The 11,878-nt window shown below is 30.6% G+C and overlaps 1 protein-coding gene across 1 annotated transcript; it reads left to right on the top strand.

The window, feature by feature from the left end:
• The first annotated feature begins 9,233 nt into the window (after positions 1–9,233).
• Positions 9,234–10,985, top strand: LOC108471791 (ankyrin repeat-containing protein BDA1-like). The gene is made up of 2 exons (XM_053020742.1): positions 9,234–9,940; positions 10,031–10,985. Exons 1-2 carry the CDS (start codon positions 9,332–9,334, stop codon positions 10,937–10,939), a joined length of 1,518 nt encoding a protein of 505 aa, XP_052876702.1. The 5' UTR covers positions 9,234–9,331; the 3' UTR covers positions 10,940–10,985.
• Positions 10,986–11,878: the final 893 nt, after the last annotated feature.

Genomic DNA, 11,878 nt, shown 5'->3' with positions numbered 1-11,878 from the left:
CACTAAATTGCTATATACTCTATGATTAATCACTTTTACGACTAATCTTATAAAAAAAGAATAATGTCTCGTAGAATATCTATTCAAATAGATTAAACTAATAACGAAGCATCAGTTTCATGAAAATAGAAATTAATTCATAAAAAAAAAAATCATTGAAGCAAATAATTTCTCCAAAGATATTCAACTCCCAACTAATTAGTATGGCCTAGTCTTCTATGCAATAGGCTAGCATTATCAGCTAAGCTTGTATAAGCTTTTTTTTCAAGCTGATTTACATCAAGCATAAAACATTTGTCTACCATGCCTACTGTAATCATTTTCTGGCCATGAAAGTCTTCAATAACACATGAACCATTCTTGAAAAGTAGTGAATTCCCTTTTTCAACTAGTTGACCAATACTTAACAGATTCTGATCAATGTCAGGTACAAAAAACACATCTGAAATGAATTTGTTACCTGAACCAGTATTGATCACTACAATGCCCTTGCCTTTGGCTTCAATCAGATCACCATCCAATTCTGATTTTTGAGCCATAGCTTCTGTTAAGGTCCTTAAACAAATTCTCATTACCTACCATGTGGTGTGAGCAATCACTATCCACAAGCCAATTACATTTGACCTTGCTTTTGGTGTCAAAACATGAGGTTGTAAATACATGCTCCTCCTGAGCTTGAAGATCTTCAGCAGCTTGGGCTTGAATTTGCTACTGTGCTGGTGTATTTCCCTTGTTTTTGCACACTTTCTCAACATGGCCAAACTGCTTACAGCTCCCACATTGGATGTCTGGCCTAAACCAGTAATATTTTTCCAAGTGTGTGGTCTTCTTGTAGTGGACACATGGTGGAAACCTCCTCTTGCCTGAATCTTTCCTTGGTTTGTCCCTCTTATCAAGCCAAGGCTTCTTTCCTTTCTGACTTGTATTGGATCTCTCTTTGGCCTTTGCTTGGAAGGCTCCTTCAGGATATTCTTCCTACCTATTGGCCCTTCTTTGTTCCAATGCATAAAGGGAGTTCACCAATTCAGACAAAGAAATGGTTGTCAAATCCCTTGAGTCCTCGAGTCATGAGATTTTTGACTCAAATCTTTCAGGGAGAGTTGTGATTACTTTTTCAACAACCCTACTTTCACTAAAATCTTCACCAAGCAACCTTATGCTGTTAATAGTGGCCATAATCTTGTCTGAGTATTGCTTAATGGTCTCTGATTCCTTTATCTTCAAGTTCTCAAAGTCTCTCCTCAAGTTGATTAACTATTGCTGTTTAGTCTTATCCGACCCCATGAACTCCTCCTTCAGCCTTTTCCATACTTCCTTAGGTGTGCTGCAAGCCATGATTCAAGTGAAGATTACATCTGTCACTCCATTTTGCAAGCAAGCTAAGGCTTTGTGATTCTTTGTACTCTCTTCAGCATGCTGCCTCATTTGAGCAATTGTGGGATTAGCCCTCAATGGAGGTGGTTCGATATCATTTTCAACTACACTCCACAAATCTTGTGCATGAAGGTATGTCTTTATCTTGACTACCCAAATATGATAGTTCTCACCAGCAAACACTGGAGGTGGAGGTGGTGTGAAACTCATCCTGAAGAAACAGGCTCAACAGCTTCAAAATTTTACTTCTTGAGCTTTTGTTTTCTCAAATGAAACAACCAACAACAGAGGCCCTCAAAGACTTAGGCTCTGATTACCATTTGTTGGAACAATGGCAGCAATACAAGATTCAAAACAAAACAAAAGCAAAGGAACCAAAGCAAAATAGAAGAAGAAAAAGTTTGAAAACTTGAAAAAATGTGACCGGATAACCATTTTCATTGAATGAAATCAAAATATATGTGTAGGTTACATAAAATTGGATAGTTACCTAATAATGTAACTGTTCCCACCAATACACAACTAATACAAGTTAAATTTCAGACTAAAGCTAGCTGATACATCAGGCATTACATCAAGTACAAATCAAAAACTAATCCTACTAACTTTGATTACAAGTTACAAACTAACTAAGCAAGTTACATTTGAACAAAATAAAACAAAATGGACCAAACAAGCTGCTGCATTCGATTCTGCTCCATTGCTGGTCTACTTGCTGAGCTGCTGGTCACATGTTGCATTGCAGGCCAATGCTTAACATCTTTCTTTGTATCTTTTACCCACAAAAGTCAAGGTCTTCCAATGGGATAATGTTCAGCAAATGGATAAGCCTAACTTTATACATATAAAGAGGGAGAATTTTCATTCTTTGTTGAATTATGAACTTAGTTTTTCTTATGCATTTTACAATTACACATATCAATGTGATATGCAGATTTTGTGGAACTTTCATGAAAATTCATCGTTGATTTGATTTGATTTTACCAAATTCCTCTTTATGGAAAAGAAAAAAAAAAGATAATTGAAAACGGTTTGAAAATGTGGTAGGAATAAGCCATATTTTAAGGTTTGTCTCAAAAGTAATCCTACTCAATAAAGCTTTTTTTTCGTCAATCATATCGACGTCTTTTAGTCAATCTATTTGGGATTTGCATCATAATTTCATCCCTCTCGTAACCTTTACTTTGTCAAAACCTCCAACTCAACTAATTATTTCCAAACATTAATTAAATCTTTGTCCAGAGCAGCTACTTTTCTCTTTTTCAAAGGAATAAAAATGAAGACTTAAGAAGACCAACAAAGAGGATCAAAGCAAAGCTCTCTTGGTATTAATCAGGGCATCAAGTTTGTGTTTATCAATAAATGGATATACAATAATCAAATTCTGACAAATTAAAATACAAAGATCAACTTCATTTTTATAGAATAGAAAGATGAAATGCATAATTAAAACAACGAATTTTTGTATCGAAGTTCACTAAGCATATATGTGCATTGAATATAAATATTGTTGTATGGGTCACCAACAATGTAACAAATATTAGTCATTTTAATTATTATTTCAAAACTTAAATATTTATGAGTTTATCAAATCCAATGTTTATTTACTTACAATACACATAATAACCAATGTCTTAGAGTAGATATGGGATCTGCTGATGGGTTTTTTGGGTTAGTTAAGTGTCTAATGCATTGCTTAAAAGATGAAACAAGATTCATATCTATATTAATATTTGATAAATTGTTTTTGTTATTAGGGAACAGAAACGATTGAATGGAAAAAGTTAAATATGTCTCAAATTAATATTCTACTATTATTTTTCAGAACATGATTAATTTTAGATATATCTACTTTTATTTTCCTTTATTTTCCTTCATCTATTAGGAAGTATTGGATTAATATGTCACAACCAGATCTTTAGATACAATTCAAAGTAGATGCTCCGAAATAATGTTACAAAGTTGTCAAGAACCTACGAAGCTACATAATTAGGAATTTCGCTGAATTTTCAAAGAAAATCTGCATATTACAGTCATGCATATTGTCCTAAAATGCATAAGGAAAAGAAAATGTTGATAATGCACCAAAGCATGGAAATTCACCCCCTTTTAACTCTGTTTTTTTTTTTTACGGTGATAAAGAAAATATGTTAAACTTATTAATAAAATATTTTTATTGGCCGAGAAAAAAGTAGCTTTTGACACAAATGTCAAAAAGTCTAATAATTCTTTCGGCACTTTAAAATAGATTCCAATCTTCTTTCTTTCCACGAAGCTACATATATAGGAATTTGGTTAAATCAAATCACACCACTCCTGGGGCCGAATTTTCATGGAAGTTCCACAAAATTTGCACATCACAATGGTTAAATCAAATCAGACCACTCCTGGGCCGAATTTTCATGGAAGTTCTACAAAATTTGTACATCACAACCATACATATAGCTTGTAAAATGCTTATGGAAAAAGGTAAGTTGATAATGCACCAAAGAATGAAAATTCTAAATCACAAGCTATTTGTATAGTAGAGCAACTTAGATGTGATCCTGGTTGGTTTTAATTAATTAAAGCACTTCATATTTTTATCATTGGCAATTAGGAAAATTTACTATTAACAATGGTACAAAAATTTGTATGGTAATCAGAAATATCCCAACTGACAGCCCTATTATTGCTGTTACCTCACGAAGGAGTATGTAATCAGTGATGTTACCTCGAGAAGTTCAGTAGGTGTTTAGATATGGATGGTTTATGTACGGCGCAATCCTTCATTCGAGGGTGGCGTCAGAACATTAGTCTAGGAGTATGATTATATGTATTATTTAGACTATAAATCAACTCATATGATTTATCCAATTCAATATTAAGTTTTTATTGTCAAAATATTATTTATATAATTAATTAAAATAAATTTAATTAATTCACTCAATTAAATTATTTTTTAATTATGAGTAATTAAATTTAATTATCTCATTTCTTAAAATTACAATGACTAATTAATTTAATTTTCAGTTCAACCTTCAATTATTTAATTACAATTAAATCAATTTAAGTTTTAAAATTTTATGTGATTTAAATTTTGAGATTGAGGAAGTAAACTTTATGTTTCACTTGACAAGAAGAAGAAGAAAAAGCAATGTAAAAGTATTGACTTTGAGATTGAGGAAGAAGAGAGGAAAATACACAAATGGAGCTTTGGTATCATAATATTAAATGACAATGAGATTTAACAAAGGCAACGACTGTAGATTAGCTAATTATTTGAGTCAAGAAAATCGTCACCCTCACACTTTCTAGGAAATGACAGTCTTCTTTCTTTATATATTATGTTGTACCCAAATAAACCCCTATAATTTTATTTGTGTTCAAATTAGCCATTATTTCAAATGAAATATTAATTTAAATAAAAGTTCTATTATTAAGGTATAAACTAAACGTTAAAGGTTATTTAGATAGAAGTTAAAAATTATTGGTTATTTGGACCCAATTAAAGTTTAAAGGCTTAGTTGGGGTACAATAAACGTCTAATAGCTTAACTAAATAAAGTGATGAAGCTTAAGTTCTTAACTAAATAATTTTTATAGAAATATCTAATTAAAATAATCTATTTTATATAAAAAGTTACTTTTAAGTTTAATGCAAAGCTAACGGATATTTTTTATATATAATGCATTAAATTACTTATAACCTCTTTTAACCTTTAAATACGTGTTTTAGTACGTTCAAACTTATGCGCTCTTACATTGACAATAATACTGATGCCAATTGAACTAAAACTCAATCCACAAATATTAATTAAGAATTTTAAAGAAAAATAAAATAATGATGGGCACATTATTTGGGATTATTATCAATATTATAGTATTGTCAACTTTACTTGGAAAACTATGCTTCTTTTGTTCATTTGATTTCAAAGGTTAAAAGATAATTAAAAAATAAAATAAAACAATCCAAATTCAACATTATTTGAATTACCTAATGTATAGAAACAAAACAAAAGTTGTTGATTAATGTGAACGAAAACGTGTTCACTTAAATTGGATTAATTTCTCCTTAATGATTTATTTGATCCTTCAATTTTACAAAAAAAAAGAAGAAGTCATTTTAACATTTTATTTATTTTTCATCCTTTTCAATCATTAAACTTGCATTTTGTCAATTCATTCCAAAATAATAAAAAAGTTAATGTTTTTTAACTTCACTAACTTGCATACACGTGGATGACATGTCAACATTTAATTTTTTTTAAAGTTTAAAATTCAAAAAATTATAAAACTATTTTAAAAATAAAAATAACTAAAATTATAAAAAATTGTTTATATTTTTTAAAATTTTTAAAATTTAATTAAATGTTGACATGTCATCTATGTGACAATTCACATGTATGCCGCTTTAACAAAGTTAATTGGAACGAAAAATACAAGTTTAAGAGCTAAAAGGAACGAAAAATGAAATGAAAAGCTAAAATGATTTTTTATGTCATAGTTTCATTTATTTTCTTTTTCTTTTTTAATTTTTTTTGTGTCATTTATATTCGTTTTATGGTTTATGTTTGAGGCTTGTGACTATCCTTTTGACTAAATTGTCTTCAATGTTCAAAATTACATTCTCTCCATGAGAATTCAGCTGGCGATCTAATTTTTAATGCGCTTTCAGTTTGGTACAAAAAAAATCATTGCAATTTTTTCATCGTTGTTAGAGAATACTTTCATTTTAGTCACCCAAGCGTTAAATACTTGAGGACAGCTGACTCTACACACCACATTATATTTATATTTTCATTTTAGTCACTGAAATTTTTTTTTTATATATATTGAAGATTTTTTGTTTTCTCCAAATCCATTTTACAATTCATGTTGAGGTTTGTGGTTTTCCCCCCGCAACATGTCATCTTCGGGGTTCGAACTTGCGTTCTTCTTTGGAACTGCAATGTTCCTTACCATTACACTTAATACTTGACTGGTTTTTTTTAAGTATTGATATGAAAAAAAAAACTTCAATTATATAAATTTAAATACTTCATACTTGTAATTAATTAAATTAATTAATTTTACTTGAAATTTTTTTCATTACTACATTACCCTAGCAAGCAAACTGACAAACAAAAATGGTAAACCCTAAATGGGATAGTTTATTATTTTTATTAATATTTGGATGAGCTGCCATTTAGTGGTATCAAGTTGTGAACCACTAAGTTCAATTTGAGAACACTAAATTGATTCATAAAAAAAAAAATCATTGAAGCAAATAATTTCTCCAAAGATATTCAACTCCCAACTCCATAACAATTTTCAAATATCTTCTTTTTCCCAATATTTACAGATATCATTGTGGAAGCTTCCAAGGATTTAACACAGAATTTGTTGAATATAGTTGTGTGTGTTTGGAGGAACAAATTTAAAAAATTGATATTTTAAAATGCTAATATTTTAAAATTCAACTCAAAATATCAATATTTGTAATTGTTCATTTAAAATATTAGATTATTAGAATTTTACAAATTAAAAATAATTATAATTAAAATAAATAATATAAGAAAATATTAAATATGGATATCATTATGGAAGGTTAGGTACGGAATTCTTAATTATCCAAATTCAACAAAACAGAAGTGGGTGATTAATGTGAGTGGAATCAATGTAGGGTATTCTTTTAATGGGATGAAGCTTTTGGGGGCATGTAATGAACATCAATATGTGTGGTCTTTTACATAAGCCTGACAATGTAGGTTGAACAATGAATCAACATGAGAGAATTAATTTTGTTTATACCATAGAAACCAAACAAAAAAGGTAGGAAAGCTAGCAAATCCTTTACATCTTTTCATTCCTCAAAAAGGTTATTTTTATACGCCACTTGGAAACCGCATCCAATCATCTTATCTTTCCAATAAAGTGGAATTTGGTTAAATCAAATCTGGTGGGTCGAATTATCGTGCATCGCATTCATATTCTGCAATAAAGAATATGAAAATAAACAGAGGCTAGATAATTAAACCTTTTTTCCTCGAATTCTAATATAATTATATTTTAGTGGGCGTTGATGTGGTGCGGCTGGGAAGTTTAGGTGTTTGTTTCTGATTTTAAATAATACAATGAATTTAAACTTCCACAACTACAAAATTAATATATTTAGTTATTTTATAACTTTTATATTTAGTTCAAAAATTATTTGGGTTTTTATCCTCTTCATTGTTTTCATCAAAATTTTAATATTTACATATTTTAGACAAACTTGAAACTATGAATTAACTTTGAAAATATTTTTATGATATCTAAACTCAGAAACCTTCAACTATTTTACTAATGCATTGAAATCTCCAAACTCAAACTCAAACTTCTTGCTGTGCAAATCCCAAATAGATTTAACACAATAAAATCCACCAGTTGCGAAATGACGCTCATTGAAGCTCTCAAGGATTTAATACAACAAAATAAATTACTGAATATATTCGTTTTCAGTATCTCAAGGTATTCCCCTGCATCATTCGGTATCTCTGTATCAATGGCGGTGCTTAAGATAGACCACAAGGCATATAACAAAACCCAATAATCTCCTCTCGCTACACTTATTTGTGTCTAACTTCAATACTATTGAAGAATTCGTGCTTTGATACTGGAAGCAGAGGTCTAGGGACATAAGTGCCATTGCCGATGGGATTGCCACCGTGAGTTTTGCTACACTTTCATCCACCTCCATGTCACATAGCTTTATAAAACATCCCGATTCAAAGCAGGTCGGATCTAGTGGCTCGGAAGGATCTTGTTCAAGCAGTGATGCTAAACTTTCGGACTCGGAAAGAAGTTAAATAGTGAATAAATAAATAAATGTAGGCAATGGTATTGTTCCCTCTGTAAGTCTTTTCTTCTGTAGGTTAGAAAATGCAATTGTAGATCAACGTATCTGCAATTTTGTCATATTTTAAAATGTAATTAGTCCCAATCTTTTATCCCATTTGGGAATTCGTCGTCTTCCTTTATAGTATTTTCTTTTGTTAGTAGTGAGCTCCTTTTTCCTTTTGGTTAGAAAAAAATTTGGTTTTTCTTCATTTTTCACTATATTTATTTATTTCTACTTTTTTTTTTGAAAAATAATTAAGTGAACGTATTAATTTTGAGTGGCGTTCATTTAAAAGTTTAAATTAAGATTGAAATAAAAAAGAAGAAAAGGGAACATCATGTCAAATATGATTTACAAACACTAAAGAGATTGATTTTTAAAGAAAAGTGAGATGCAATAACTGATGTGAACAATTCTTTTAGAAACGTGGTTTGATAATATAGTTAAGAGTATTTTTATTTTTTTTAATTACATTTATTTACTTGAAAAGAATCTTACAATATCTCATTATAATAAAATTATCTTACATTATTGATGAACTTTTATCAACCAAAAATTAATGGGGTGAATTCAAGCAATAAATTTATTAATTGAAGTGAGTTTATTCATATTTGATTTTAAAATTTTATTTAATTTACATAATAGTGTCAATAAGCTTGAACTTTATAAAATAAATAATATATGCTAGGATAATTTAAAAAAAGAAAAGAAAAAGAAAAGACAATTGCATCTTACATACATGTTTTCATGAGCATTAAAAAAGTATGAGTAATAATGTTAATAAGCTATGGCACCAAAAAAGTATACTAAGTTCAAGATTCACTATATGTAATAGCACAGCGTAGATTGGTCTTGTATAAAATTCTGTCTAATTAGTACAAATTCTTATTTCATTTGAATCCTCGATTCCCATCCCAACCATTGCAGCTTTATTAAAAATATTTTTTTATTAACTGTTTTTTAAAATTAATTTTAAAATATTCAAATGCAATATTCTTTAAAATAATAAGCACGCGGGTTGAAAGATGCAGCAACGATCTTTAAAACAATAAGTCCTCACTCATTCTAGGAAACACTGTAGTAAGTGGGCTTAAGCTCTTTCCATTCTTCTTTTGTCATGGATGAAAGGTTGAGAACAGCAGCTCGTACAGAAAGGTTGAGAACAGCAGCTCGTACAGGAAATGTTAGTGATCTATACAGTTTAATTGAAATAGATGGAAATGCTTTGAAGCAATTTGACGAGGAGGAGTTTGTCGAAACTCCCTTACACATTGCTGCAGGAGGAGGATGCCTTAGGTTTGCAATGGAAATGATGAGCTTAAAGCCATCATTTGCTAGCAAGCTAAACAAACAAGGCTTGACCCCACTTCACCTTGCAGTTACAAATCCGGATACAAGTATGGCTCTACGTTTCTTGGAAATTAATAAAGATCTAGCTCGTGTCAAAGGAAAGAATGGGAAGACACCTTTGCACATCATAACTGAAGCTGGGAACCATAATGGTCTGTTGGATAGATTTCTAGAGATTTGTCCTCAATCGATTCGAGACGTTACAGTTGAGAATCGTAATGCTTTGCATATTGCCGTGGAAAACAACGAACTGGATGTTCTTCAAGTCCTAATTCGAACACTCAAGAAGACAGACTACTATTGTGAAGTGGTGAACCAAAAAGATGAAGGTGGAAACACTGCACTGCACTTAGCTGCTTTTCATGATCGACCCGAGGTTTGACTCATCTAGTTCAATACAGCTTCTTTTTAATCTTTATAGACATAGATTGTAGTTCTTTTATATCTCAAACTATCAATGAAACAGATGCTTAAACTATTATTGAACTGCAACGCCGATAAGCACGCTACCAATCAAGCTGGTTTGAAGGCATTCGATATTGCAGACCAACATCATAATGAAGACAGTATTACTGTTCTACGTGGTTGCTTTATTCCAGGAGTTTCAGACTTTAAACGTAAGTACGAGAAACAAATGACAAAAGTATCATCACTAATCTCTCACGAGATAGATAATATGTCAGGCGAGGACCGCAATGCCTTACTAGTAATTTTAGGGTTGCTTCTAACTGCAACCTTCCAAGCTAGTCTTAGCCCACCTGGTGGTGTTTGGCAGGGAGATAACACTTCAAAGTCCAAAGGGTCATATGATGAGATGGTATTGGGTAAATCAATCTTAGATGAAATTGATTTTTTTAGTTTCTATATTCCAACTTATCTCGTCTTCATCGTAACCTTTTTCTTAACATTAGCCCTGCTTAAACCTTATCCCCATTGTTTCAGAACAGCACTTCAAGTCTTACTTGCTTTCTTCGCAATATGCTTCGATCAATCAGTAAGTTTCATAGCGCCAACCGAATTCACAACTATAGTTATGACTATATTTTCGATTATGGTTTTTATTTTAACAGTGCTCATGGTTTTCACTTGTCGAGTGTCGAAACTTAGTGTTGCAATTCTGGGATGTTGGTTATCCCCTTCATCTGTGTTGACATATGATGATATGAATCTAGTTTTATCAAATGCAATTCAGGGAGTTTGGTTGTTCCTTTTCCTATATGATGAATTCTGGAAAGGAACCATTATAGTTGTAGCATACTGTTTAGCCTTCAGCATGCTTACATCGGATTTTACGTATTGCATGGCCTTTGGATACTGGTTATCCCTTTGTCTATGTAGATTCGGTCTAAACTGGTTTCTTACTCATAGAGTGTAGCTATCTTTGTACCAAAGAGAAAAAATCAAAACAATGTTGATCTAAATCCCTTTTGTCTCCTTTGATTCATCAATGTTATTTTGATTGAATTTTAATTGTGGGATTGACCGCGTGGGTTGGATATAAAATTTTAGAATTATTTTTTAGATTGGTTAAGTCTAAAAGAACTTAAAATTTTATCCATGCCTGATCTAGATAAAAAATGTTAAACTTGAGTTTTGCTCGACTCACTCGTATTAAAAATAATAATATTATTATTTATACAAAAACAAAATTAAAAAATGTAAATGTTTCCTAACAATTTGAAAATACATTCAAAAAAACTTTTATATTTAAATAACACTAAGATAGTTGCAACTTGCAAGCAAATGCCTCTTAGATGGTAGCAAAATTGATAATAAAACATGAATTATACAAATAACAATAAAATAGTAGTAATATAATAACAAAATGGCAATAAAACAACATAAAAATGACAACAAACAATAGCAAAACAATGAATTTTTTTAGGAAAATTCAAGTCGATCTAGGCCAAAAATATTGCTTGAGGCCCAACCCATTTAGAAAAATGGCCTCATTTTTTTTTCCAAACACATTTTTCTCCCTTATGTTTTTACCTATACCCTCCTACTTTTCAAGTAGGACTTTGGGCTTGAGTGAGTGGCCCAACCTATGATCAGGTCTAGTTATAGACTATAAGAGTGATTTATTGTAGATTCAACTTCGCCTCAATTTATTTTTTTATCCTTTAAAAGAATTTTCATTCAATTGTTTTTGTTAATTTTCAGTTTTGGAGATTTCTTCTTTTTTTTTGTAATAAAAAAGGTTAATTATTATTGAGATTGGATTTATTTTCTAAAAGGTGGCTTTGAAAAGTTAAATACTGTTTATCATTTCGATTTTTTACAATTCTTTTTCTAGTGTTTCTTGGGTTTCAAT

This window comes from Gossypium arboreum, chromosome 10 (assembly GCF_025698485.1).
Source record: "Gossypium arboreum isolate Shixiya-1 chromosome 10, ASM2569848v2, whole genome shotgun sequence".
Taxonomy (NCBI): domain Eukaryota; kingdom Viridiplantae; phylum Streptophyta; class Magnoliopsida; order Malvales; family Malvaceae; genus Gossypium; species Gossypium arboreum.
Note: the sequence above shows the minus strand (reverse complement) of the source record. Positions and strands in the feature narration are given on the sequence as shown.

What these genes read in the sequence shown, in the direction of transcription:
- LOC108471791 (XM_053020742.1), top strand. Translation starts at nt 9,332, where the DNA reads ATGGATGAAAGGTTGAGAACAGCAGCTCGTACAGAAAGGTTGAGAACA. An exon ending in CTTTTCATGATCGACCCGAG is followed by an intron (nt 9,941 to 10,030) that starts GTTTGACTCATC and finishes TCAATGAAACAG; the next exon opens with ATGCTTAAACTATTATTGAA.